We start from the raw sequence: 12819 nt of genomic DNA on the forward strand, positions 1-12819 counted from the left end.
GTCAGAAATTGGGCAGAATGCCTCTCGTCTGGAACGTGGCACACAGAGAATATAGAAAAAAACTGATGTGAGTGGTAAGGGGTCAGTAGATGAGACAGGTATACTGGAGTGAGGCCGTGAAGGTAACGGTAACACAAAGTGACAATCTTGTAATTAATATTAGGTCGAAATGGCAGAAAGTGGAGTTCAGGGAATCAGTGAGAGGTCTCAGTGGAGAAAAGTCTGCCAGGACTGTGTGCCATAGTCATCTGTGCAGTCACACACACAACAACTACCTGGCTCAACTCGGCTAATACATGTCTGGACTTGAAATCTCAACGTGCCAATGTTCATGGAAGGTGACGTATCCCAACACGCCTCTATAAACTTTCTAAAAATAGGAGCTATATCTATATATTACGGTAAACAGATCTACTGCGAGCTGCTTGTATAATTTTCACTCGATCACTTGACACGACACTCGATTAGCGTCTGACGTCAGGTGGTTCAACGTTCACTGTCTCCCTAAAACAGTGCATCCGAGTGTCGTAGCTGTCTGAACCGAGGTAGTGTATTTCTATAATTTCATGTGTTTTTAATTGAGACAGAATTAATTTTATCTAAACACCCCAATCTTCCGCAGGGTTTTACTCTGATCAAAGGTTACTATGTGTGGGTGGGTGGATAGTTGGGTGGTGGTGTGATCGCTTCTGTTAGTAGTCCTGTCATTCAAGTCAAGGGAATACAGTGTATTCGATACACTCACTCAGTACTTGTAAATTGGCTTTTAAAGAATGTTCTTTTAAAGAATGAATTCTTATAAATAAGCGTTGTCTCGGTGCCGAAGTCTTCAATATTCTCATTAACAGTAAAATCTCGTTCTTCCGACTATAAGCTTCGCTACAATCACATCGTAGTAAACTTTTTAAATATGTGATTCTGTCTCTGAATGTATGACATTCTCATCCCCTATTTTTAAATGCGCCCCATCAGGATTACGTAGCCGCCATTTTTGTTGCTCTGGTGCCTTTGGCCAGTATATTTATCCGACCCTTTTTTTCATAAAACTCCAGTTTTTGCCTCAAGTTTGGTCTTTATTTAACCCTGGGGCAGCGACTTGCCACCGTTACATGACCACAGTCCTCAGGGGTTAATGTAGTCCCTTTAATAGCGGTCAAAAGTGGTCAAATCTTGGTTTCATTGGTAGTCAGACAGGGTGCATTATTCCGAGCGCCTTTGGGGCAAGAGGTGAATTTATCAGAAGCACACAGGACAGAGTTGCAAGAGTCGACGAAAGAGGTTATCGTGGCAATCACAAGTGTGGGACAGACACATTCTAACTCTACAAGATTTTGCCGTACAAACCCAATGCGTCTGATCCCCAGGAAACGCATGTGGCAGGCGTTTCTAATGTATTCCTGTATAGTGAACCGACATTAACTCATGATTCTTCGTATTTCTAGTAGTAGATTTTTAATTAGACAATTTAGCATGATATGTCTCTCTGGTTTAGTGATTACAGGGCACCGTTTGGTTTAGATGTATCGCGTTCGAACTGTCAGTGTGGTGGTTTTTCTGTTTTTTTCTCTTTTTTTTTTTTAGTGTTTTGTTTTATGATTTGTTTCTTTAATATGATCAGTTCTCTGTCAAGCCTTTCACGAATACCCATTGATTGCCATATAATCTGTATAACGTTTTATCGATGGACAATATCGTCCCCAATATCATTAAGATGACATTTTTACATAAGCATACATTTTACATAATATAATATTAGGTACACAAGTGTCCATTGATAAGAGTTTATCACGTTTAGTTTGTCTAATTCTTCAACATCTAAAAACTTGCATTACCAAGATCCACAAGCTGCATATCAAACACCACAACATCAGATTTATTTATTGCCCGTTACAATGAAGTACAATACAGCTTTATTTATCCTAAAATAAATTTCTGAATTAGAAAGCAGCTCTATGAGAAAGCAGTCAAGAACAACACATCACAACATCAACAATCAACAATATCATTACACATGGAGATCGGAACACCGGTAAGAATTTACTCAGGATGTGACAAGCGTGAAATATACTGTGGGTAGGTAAGACGGCTGACCGTCCCTCAACCATTCGGAGTAAAAGGTACGCGACACCTTCCTGAGTGTTCCCTTGATGCATGACATGAACCATTAACATCACGTGACCAAAAAGTGACGTCCTACACCAGGAAACCCTCCACACAACAGTGTCCACCTTTCATCGTGCGAATGGCTTCTTCAACCTCTTCCTGTAAGACCTGCAGAGCTTCAGGATTTTGAGGATGTTCATGTCCGTCATCTCAAGCTCGATGTTGTATAGACCAGGGCAATATTCTGTCCATCAGTCTACTACAGCCTTATCCTCCGTGCGGAGGTTGCCAGCGCTGTCTCCTCTGACAAATGCCTTTTGCTGCTGACCTTAAATCGTGAGTTTGTTGAGCAGGCGGAAAGCCTACCACTGTCACTCCAATTCGCCCCCTCCTCAATCTCTGCATCTTTATTCGATCCAAGCTTCTCTGTCTTTATCCCTTACCTGATCGCATTATTGACCTTGCGATATTCAACTGCTGTTTTGTGGCTACTCTCTGAGTCACCCTAGCTCTTTCCTACGATCACAGACGCGAAGAACTTCTTCCAGGGTTTTTTTCTTTGTCCGTGACTGCCCCAAAATCTACTTGGCTGTAGACCAGAACACCTCGTTCGCTGGACCCGAGAGGCTGTCCACGTCACATTCAACCAGATTCAGGGCTGAGGCGAATGACGATAAGTCTGCTCGAGATGGGGGAGCAGCTGAGAACAGCTCCGACCACCTCTTGATGAACAATGAATCACACACCATAATACGACTAATTAAATAATACAAAGGCACAGCGAGACTCTCGCCCTCCCTCCCTCCCTCCACACACACACACGTCCAGACAAATCACTCGCCATTTCCCCACCTTTTGCGTTTCCAAACCCCTTACCGTCCGACTGAATTTTTAAAAAGCAGGTTTATGACACAAGTATTCTATGTTCTGAAACGTCATGGGGCTTCTGAGACCGTCCTGTCAATACACCACACCGCGGACATTTGTATTTTGGCTGTTACACCTAGAGACTTTAAATCTGAATGACGGTGACGACACAACGGCCTGACTGATGTCACTAATGCAGGTCTAAAAAAAATCGCACCTGAGTTTACCTGTCTAAACACATCTCAGTCCACCTATTCTATTGCTTATGATCTGTTGACATATTGCTATTGCGAGATACTTACATTTTTAACTCGACCTATCAACAGGTGTGCAATGGACAGTGACATTCAAGCAAAGGATAAAGATGTGCCCGATGAAAGGTAATTTATTGTATAAGCAACTGTAAATATATTTATTTTTAACTGAGCAGTGTAAAGAATTCTAGAAACTAACTTTTCATTTATTTCATATTACTAAAATATCATATGACGTAAACTGAAACTTGTGTATGTGCATGATGCTTTAGATATATATATATCGGAACTGTTTTGGTGTTCTTTCGCATTCATGTCTGAAATATTGAAATATTTTTCTGGCTGAACATCTGTGACTAAATGTCATTGCAGACAAATGCCCGAAATATTGAGTTAATATTGACCCAGGACACGAGGCACATTTAACTTTGTGTCTGGCGGCATAAATTTCTTCAACATGCTGTTTCAATGTCAAAACTAAGTACACATTCTTTCAATGTTACAAAATAGTACAGAACTCATGTCTGTTGGCTCATGGTCTCTGGTTGGCAGTGAGTTTTTAGACATTGGCGAAGACAGGGTAACTTTCAGACATTCTGTTTATTATCTGGGTCAATCATTAAATAACAACACCTCAGTTTCTCGGTCGTGTACTATTCCTGGAAATCCATAAAGTTGACAGTATTCCTTGAAATTTTTCTTTAATAACGTTTCATCATTGTTTCTGCAACGGTCACAGAGAGGTTGAACTACTGTTTATCTGTGTTTACCTTTTAACTGATAACTAATTAGATCAGTAATTTAGTCATTAGTCCCGCGACTGGTACTATATAGTCGCTGCGGGGACAAATTAAAAGATGCGGCAGCTGATAAGGCCAGCCACTCACACTTTCTAGGTTGAAAGTGAGAAGCCCTTGCATAGGACAACCAGTCATTCCACTCCTTTACTTACGTCGCTTACATGCTTCCTGGGGTCGTACGAGTGAAGTGACCGAGTTTTTTGGTTTTATTTTCCTTACATGAGATTTAGAGCAGCCTCCTCACTCTTTCGACTTTCGGTTGGTATATTTTCTGATTTTTGGTCTATTCGTTTTAAAGGACGTTATCGTCTTTCTTCAGATGGAAGTTATACAGGTGTTTACAATATTCAGTTCACCCTTACACACTTTGAGATGATTCTTTTTATCTGTTTCGATTGAACTGTTCCTACTTACAATCGGCCACTTCTAGCCTGCTCCCTCCTTTATAGCATCGAATGAAAAACTTCTGACATTCGCAGTGTGAATCTGGAAGTGTTTGATCAACGTTTCGTTTACTTTTGACGTCCCAACCGTCACTAACTGCCCGCCTGTCGAGCTGATAAATGACATTGTCTTGGAGAAGTGTTAAGCACAACTTAAAAGCCTGTTAAATGTCTTGCTTATGTTTAATTTCTTTGTACTTTAATGAGGGTGCACTTCCTGTACATAATTACATATTCTTGTGTTAGTATTGATGTTAACATGCTGTAATATATATTTATTTCTGGTCTACATTTGATGCTTATTTTATTTTTGTACTTTAATGTGTATAGTTCTGTGCTTCTTTGCAAAACAGCGCTGACAGCTTTAAAAGCTATTTTCAATTCTGATACTAATGTATTGGTATGGTAAGTATTTGATCTACGCATATACCATGTTAACATGATGTAAATGTTTGTAAATCAGTATTATCTACTTGTACTGCAGAGACTCAACAATGCGATCTGACTACCTTTCTTGGAAAGATTATTTTATGGGTATCGCCCTCCTGGCTGCGCAGCGCAGTAAAGATCCTCGAACACAGGTGAAGGTTCTGTTCATTGACGCTAATCAACAAACTCTGACATATATCAGATAATTAATACGGTCTCAACTCGTTATCCCTCCACACTCGCATTTCTGCCAACATTTGACTTGGGGGAAGTATATGGACATAAAGAACGTGTATGATTTATACACTAGTTTAATTTAGTCCTTGCCACTCGATAATAGGGCCGCAACAACACCTCACCAGAGGACCCGGGTTTGGACCATTCAGTTGGGCCCATGTGGTTTCGGTATCCTTTGCCTCGCTGTCTACTGTTCTTTTCCAAGTCTGCTTTGGTCTCCCAACTCTCCTCTTCCCTTAACGGTTCCAGTCAAAATGCTAGCCTGGTAATGATGTCAGTTGGTTTGCGCAGGGTGTCCTATGCAGCTCCAAGCGCTTCTTGGTGTCTTGGCTAGTGACATTGGTCATAGGCATCAGCTGGTAAAGGTCTGAAGCTGTTGTTGATGGTGTTTGTCATTCTCCAGGTTTCAGAACCATACAGTAGGACTGCATTCACATTGGTGTTGAAGAATCAGGTCTTGATGTGGAGGGATAATGCTCGAGAGTTCCAGATGGGGCGTAGGTTGTTGAAAGCATGCCTGGCCTTATCGTAGATTCCATGTAATGGCAAGGCGGCACACCACATCTGTTCAGTGTTCCTGTTCGTATCTAACTTTCCATTGTTTCCCTTTGATCATTTCTGGTCAGCGCAGGGAGAGCGACCTATCTTGGTCGTGATGCATCCCGTTACAAGGGGAAAAATTGAATTAAATTGACCTTGTCTATGCGGCTTTTGGTGTCATCATCCGCTCCACTGTTCTCGTTAACGATGCTTCCGAGATATGTGAAGCGGTCTGTTTCCAGGTTCTCCTTGAAGTTATATTGGGAGTTCCTGCTTGTTCTTGCTTCTCGTCACTTCAGTCTTCTTTCTGCTGACTTTTCGTCTGCCTCTAATTAATAGACTATTTAGTTTGGTTTACGCATGCTGTTAGCGATGAGATAGGAGACTAATGTCATTTGCTCATCTCTTCTACTTCTAATAGCTGTGCACATCATTAAATATAATGAATTTTAAATATTTTTGCACAGTATTAGGACAAAACCATTAGTTTATGTACATTATATATAGCTAAAGCTTTAATAGCAACACAGGCATGAGGTTATTTAACAACCCTGCTCCACGACATCATAAATTACATATAGACCTTTTTTTTACAAAAAAAAGAGTGGATACTAAAAAGAAAAGTATGTTTTTTGTCAAGGTCGGAGCTTGCATCGTGAGCGAAGACAAAAAGATCGTTGGCATTGGCTACAATGGTATGCCAGAGAACATAAATGATGAGGAGGCTCCTTGGGCCGTGAAGAAAAGAGACCCTATGGTAAAAACCATCTAAAACTCTAGCCTTTCCTATGGTTGTAGATGAACGGGATTTGGTAGTCTCCTACCTTTTGATGCTCAAACACTGTCCAATTGTATCTAGCTTTTACTATTGTACAAGTGTTGCTTTTTCAAGTAATTGACACAGAATCAAAGGTATCCCTAGTACTTTACAAAAGTAAGTTTCGAGTGGCTTGACTAATTCAACAAAATTAGAGAATCAGGACTCAAAATGTTACATATTTCATGATAGTGATAGAAAAGAAAAGGATACAACCACAAAGAGGAACCTGTGTCAATAGCATAAAGCGGACAACATGAGAAATAAATTTTGATCACATAATTAAAGAACCCACGTGATCCTGTCTGATCCTGTTTAACAAAACGACATGCGAAGGAAAAATGCCAGGATATTTAGTTTTGGTATCCAGGCAGAAAAAGCTACTTATTGAGGATTCGGACACCATAATTACAGACAGAATAACTGCTACAAGTGGCGTGTTCCACCTTCATATCACAATTGTTTAAACCTATTGTTCTCTACTGATATACGGATCGCTGAGGGGGAAATGAGGCAAATCATACGCGCAAGAGAGATGTAAGCCTACATGGACTGTGTGTTTTCATGAACCTTATGTATTTACTTAAGTGCAACGTAAAATATTGTATAAAAATGCCAAGAAATTAGTATGCATACATGTAACTTTTGTGATGTTGTTGTTTACTTTCCTTGCAGTTTGTCATGCTGAGATGAATGCTGTGCTTTTTAGAACCGTTGTGAGTGTTCGAGGCTGTAAAATGTATGTGACACTCTTTCCTTGCAATGAGTGTGCTAAAGTAATCGTTCAGTCCGGCATCAAAGAGGTTTTCTACTGCACAGACAAACCTGAATACACAGTCTCCAAAAAGTTTTTAGAGGACACCAAGATCGAATTCACGTACGTATCTACTTATCTATGTAAACATAAAGTAGGACTAATTGTTTATGTTACTTTTATCATATATGTATAATTATCTGAAATTTCTTTAAAGATACCACCTCGCCTTCGTAGAATTGTATAATTCGATTCAGAAAATATTCTTATTCTAGGCAATTCAAGCCAACGAAAAAGGTTATTCTCAAGTTTCCTGACCCACAGTAATCAAACTACGGAAGGTGCAGGCATCTGAATGGCTGGCTAGCTTCAGAAAGGTTCCTGGGAACGCACATTTCCAAAATCAATCAATGACATCAAAAATAAAGAAAGAAAAAAAATGAATTACGATTATAATTTTAATGAAGAATTCCAATTTCTTCAATTCTTTTAATCAAGTTAATTTTTTCCAGCTTTTGACTACCTTGTGTGATCTTTCTTTACATATAGAAGGCTTGTGGTATTTTTGACATTTATTTGTTGTTTGAAGTAATTGTTTTACTGACATTTAGATTTACTTTTAAAGATAAATATGGTTGAATATTATTTCAGATTCTTTATTACAGCTGTATATGACATATTGTATTTCTGCATGTCTTTTTTGCTGACACAAAGATGCAGACCAGGCATGAACTGCGTAGCCTGCGTGGATGATTACTACTGTCAAACTTTTCACGATATTTTAATTGATGTATTTTAACAAGTGTTCCTAGAAAATTACTGTTGTGGGTTCGTTTACTTAAACATAAACACTTAAGCACTTGTTTACATTTGTTTTTTCCTTATTATAAATTCTCACAACTATTAATATGACCATTACATACGAAAATTCAGTAAATTACATTTTTTTTTTTTTTTTGGTACTCTTTATTCAATCTTATGAACTACTCCTGTGACAGGTAAGATCATCGGTATTTTTTTAGCATTTAAGAAGAAGAAGAAGAAGAAGAAAGAAGAAAAAGAAGAAAGACGGAAGAAGGAAGGAAGAAGAAAGAAGAAAGAAAGAAGAAAAAGAAGAAAGAAGGAAGAAGAAAGAAGAAAGAAAGAAGAAGAAGAAAGAAGAAGAAGGAAGATCACCAGGTCAGAGATATAAAATGGGAGGAGAACAGGTTAATAGTGAAAAGTGTCAAGGAGAAGTGCCTATAGAAAAGAGGTTTTAATGGTGGGTATGCGGCAAATATACAATTAACTTATAATTACCAATTAATTTACTGCACCATAGATTAAAAAAACAAATGGCAAAACTTGCTGTGAGCAATCATAATACTACAGTGTTTTCATGGATAAACTCTCTAAGGAATTTGAACATCCTATACATTTACAAAATCCTTTACAAGTTGGTCAAAAAAAAAGTTTACTTTGTAACTTGAAATTATACATGAATAGCTCAGGTCCATAAAAATGGCAGTTCATGACATATTTTGGCATAATCGGCGCACATAAAGGAATGCTAAATCAATATAGATTCATGTAACAAAAATATACTTCACTCAGTTCAAAGCACTTTGTATACCCAAATCATCTGTCACTGAAATGTACTTAATATTTACAAATCAGACAATAGACTAGAGTCATGGTAGTGCAGCACATACAAATAATTTGAAATTACAAAATATAAGAATTTTAAAAATCTATATCAGCACCATTTGTCAGGTGGAAAGTAAGCTGATGAACACAGTCATTTTACACCATAATACTGAACGCTACTAAATCGACAAGTATCGACTTTTGGTCAGATGACAACTATATGTAGTGGATAACTGGAGCAAGCAAGCTAAGTTTCATACTTGCTTGCTCTTGAGTCATTTCCTAGTTGTAATTTAATCTCTACAGATAATTCTTCGACCAATTCTTCATTTTTAGCATTGTGCAGACTGAAAGTTTAAATCAAAGTAGTACAATCACTTCATGACAATGAAAATAAATATTTTCAATTTGATATCCAAATTTTGAAGCAAACAATCTCTTATATTTTCATATAACAAAAGTGTAAGGTGCATGTTTCTGTACACAGCTACTAAAATATCCTCTTTGTATGCACAATGTATAATTTTCCAAACATAAGTTGCTCAAAAACAGTATTAGTTTTCTTGTTCTTCCAAAACAACGATAAAAAATTCTATCAATGGACCCAGAGACTGATCTGAAAAAATAACTAAGGCTCATAATTTGTACAAACTGAGATCTTTCGTGACAAAGCACATATAGATGACTAGCATGCTGAGCAACAGCCCCCTCTTACCAAAAATAAATTCCACATTTGGAAAGATAACCATCATGTTCTCTCTTGCATCACAAACTTGTATTACTGGACTGCTGGCAGACAGTTTTTTTCCAGTTAACTACTAAAACAAGGCAGGTGTGTACAAAGCTTTCAGTTTATTCATATTTGTACAAAGCTTCCAGTTTACATTCATTGTTAAGGCTCGCCGAGACTAACAGTGGAGAACTTCGCAAGAGGCTAAGCGTTGTCTTGGACGACAGACAGCAATCCACCTATATATGTCTGTGCTTGCATGGATTCATTTTAATGCCAAAATATGACTAAATGTTAGCAAATTAAGTTATCTATGCCCAAGTGGGTGAAGAATAAACTTCTTGCCCTCTTGCTTTGCAGGGCAGAATTTTCAGTATTGACATATGCATACGAGACATAAAAATATGCAAAAAGAAACAGCTAATCTGGCCTTAAAGATGATCACAAAATGAATGGGATCACAGCTTTTTTGTGTAGGGTAATTTGGAAAAATTTTCCGATACCACGCATGCGTCATTACTGAAGCCATTAGCTGATTGGTGATGACAAAAAGTAATACACTGAGAAGGACTGTATGCTGGAAACAGAAAACAGCTGCAAAGCAGATGTAGATAATCATTTCTGCCAAAAAGTGTGGACAGGAAACGTAGTCAAACAGACCTCCGCAAGGCATTATGTACCCAGCCTTTTCAGTGCTATCTGTTTTTTTAAAAAAAGGCAAAATATATATACATATATATATAAAATTATAATTACATAGCTGTTATTACAGAGTCTTTCTTTGCTACACTTTTACTAAGCAGAAAGCAAATTTTCCTTAAAATCTATTACATATTAACTCATTCAAAATACGACCTTTACATTTAAAATCTAGGTATACATGAAAAATATTCATTTTTAAACAATCAGAGAAAAGCTAAAATTAAACGAAGAAGAAATCAAACGTAGAACTAAATGTTTAACTTTTGCAAAAATTATGCTATATTTCATAAAGCAGCACATACCTAATTTTTTAGATTTATTGACCATATCAGACAGTAAGGCAAATTGTCAATACCTAAACAAATAAATAAACAATGACAAAAGAATCACTCCACTCTTTTACCTTTCTTGTTTATTCGCAATGCCGCTAAGATCCTGAATGACTGGTTTTGTAGAAAAGAAGCAATATGAAAACCGCAAATACAGTTGCATAAACCCCAATGTCTATATGGCTGATTGGCCCTGAAATAAGATAAATAACAGCACAAACAGAAGCACTTTAACAGAGACAAAGGAACAGTAACTGCATCTCCAAATCTTAGGTGACAAGATGCTCAGTGCTAAAAACTGCATGATGGGCATTTCTAATATTAGCTATATGTACAAGGAAACAAGCACACAGACATCTCAACCAGTCTGCATGGATGCCTGTTCTGGCTTGTATGATCATTGAAATATACTCAATGCAACTGTTCATTTAAATGTTGCATCAAGGTTGCCTTTAAATAAGGAAATGTGCTACACAAATTCTATTATTATTATAAGATAGAAGCTGGTAAATTACAAAACAGTACTACTTCCAACTTCTTGAACTCTTCCTAGCTACCACAACTAAATAATAGAAATCAGTGGTGATAGAAAAACATAGAATTAAAATCTTTGTATTAGAACTCACTTCTGATTTCTAGATGTTGAAAGTCCACACCTGTCAGAACAGAGAGCCCAAAAAGTGCATAGAACAGAATTCCAAAACCATAGATGAAAAAGGACATGGAGGCATTCTTCGAGAAAATATTCACAAAATATGTCTCATAGCAGCGTCGCATGACTTGAATCTGGTGCATTGATAACACTGTCAGCAAAGGAATTGCATCTGTAAGACCTGCAATGTACAAAGAAAAAGTATAAGCTATTTCTAGTTTAATAACTTAACATTTTGAAGCATAACAAGACTGTGATTACATAATATAACAAAACCACAAATTTGTGTAGCTACAAGTCTTACTTATTAGTTACAAATCCTCTTGAACTTAGATCAGCAGTTGTTAGAAAGAAAAATCTATTACTTTTTATTAAATTTCAATCAAGTCTTAAAAATTAACATAGTAAGCTACCTGTCTCCTTAGTGGGATGCTGAAATATCTCTAGTAGCTGTCTGACAATAGCAGGAAAGGCTGACCAAAAAATATATTGAGACACACCAATATCAGCAATATTCCATTTACAAAAACTCCAGTGACATAAAAATGCTGATACCACCTGCAAGTAGAGGTATAGACAAATGAGTCATTATTTACACACATACCTTCTAATAATGAATTTTAAAACAGTTAAAATTGTATGTATTTTAACACAGTTCTCTTGTTTTGCATTATTTTATTTATATTTATCATTTTTTTTAAAGTTTTTATTACAACTCTGAAAAGAAAGACAAACCTCTTGCATGATTTTGTTGTACTATTTTTATAGAAACATGTCAGATACTTAGACAATTGCGTCAACTGAAATATACTGGCAATAAATGCTTTAAAATATCAGAACACGTATTTCAAACTGAATGACCTTTTGGGAAGAAGGTAAAATGTCTCCCCTCCATCAACATGTCCGATTCGCATCTTCCCCACCGAAATAAAGAGGGCATGATGGGGAGTAGTGATGGATGTTTGTCAAAAAGGTAGCCAATAAGCAATATCAGGACATTAAAGAGCCAAAACATTGTTAGCAAACATAGCTCCATTTCTTCTCTGAAAATGACTGTTAAGAATAAAAAACTAAATACAGTTTGGAAGGTTAAAAGTTTGTGAAAACAGGATGAAGACGTTTAAATTTTCAGGTTATATTGCTCTTATGCTGTCCAGTTCCCCGTGAAACTGAAAATAATCGTTAGACCTGACATTTTCAAGAATAATTATTACTAATAAAATCTATTCAGTAAATTTGGCTGTTGTCAAGTCCACGAAGAACCTTACCTATTAATAATTAGCAAGATTTCTGTTTAAAATAAGATCTGTTAGTTTTGCTCATGCCAACTTTAAGAAGTGTATAGTCACTGTAGTACTGAAAACCTAGCGAATAGTTATTTATGAACGATATGAAATGTGAAGCAGTTTGGAAACTGCTATATATACGTAATGTATCGTGTAGAGGTAACGACCCAACAAAACATCAAAATTTTCGTGTTTTTACCGATTTACTTCCCGTTTCAACTATTACCCTACAGTGATTTCCCCTTGTGTA

The 12819-nt window shown here is 37.0% G+C and overlaps 1 protein-coding gene and 1 long non-coding RNA gene across 4 annotated transcripts; one reads left to right on the top strand and one right to left on the bottom strand.

Moving 5' to 3' along the window:
• Positions 1-395: 395 nt before the first annotated feature.
• On the top strand, positions 396-7675 carry LOC112559203 (deoxycytidylate deaminase-like). The gene is given in 7 exon segments (XM_025230235.1): positions 396-545; positions 3297-3350; positions 4952-5048; positions 6314-6404; positions 6407-6430; positions 7166-7367; positions 7520-7675. Coding segments are annotated over 6 exon segments (513 nt in total). The 5' UTR covers positions 396-545; positions 3297-3303; the 3' UTR covers positions 7572-7675.
• Positions 7676-8186: 511 nt separating this feature from the next.
• LOC112559204 lies at positions 8187-12792 on the bottom strand. 3 transcript variants are annotated; one of them, XR_003098303.1, is made up of 6 exons: positions 12769-12792; positions 12145-12336; positions 11697-11841; positions 11258-11464; positions 10706-10824; positions 8187-10299 (listed from the first exon to the last, which is right to left on the bottom strand). It is a non-coding gene; the product is annotated as an uncharacterized LOC112559204 (long non-coding RNA). The 3 variants fall into 3 exon arrangements; XR_003098304.1 differs by lacking the exon at positions 12769-12792 and adding an exon at positions 12711-12728; XR_003098302.1 differs by lacking the exon at positions 12769-12792 and adding an exon at positions 12552-12691.
• Positions 12793-12819: the final 27 nt, after the last annotated feature.

Source organism: Pomacea canaliculata, linkage group LG3 (assembly GCF_003073045.1).
Source record: "Pomacea canaliculata isolate SZHN2017 linkage group LG3, ASM307304v1, whole genome shotgun sequence".
Taxonomy (NCBI): domain Eukaryota; kingdom Metazoa; phylum Mollusca; class Gastropoda; order Architaenioglossa; family Ampullariidae; genus Pomacea; species Pomacea canaliculata.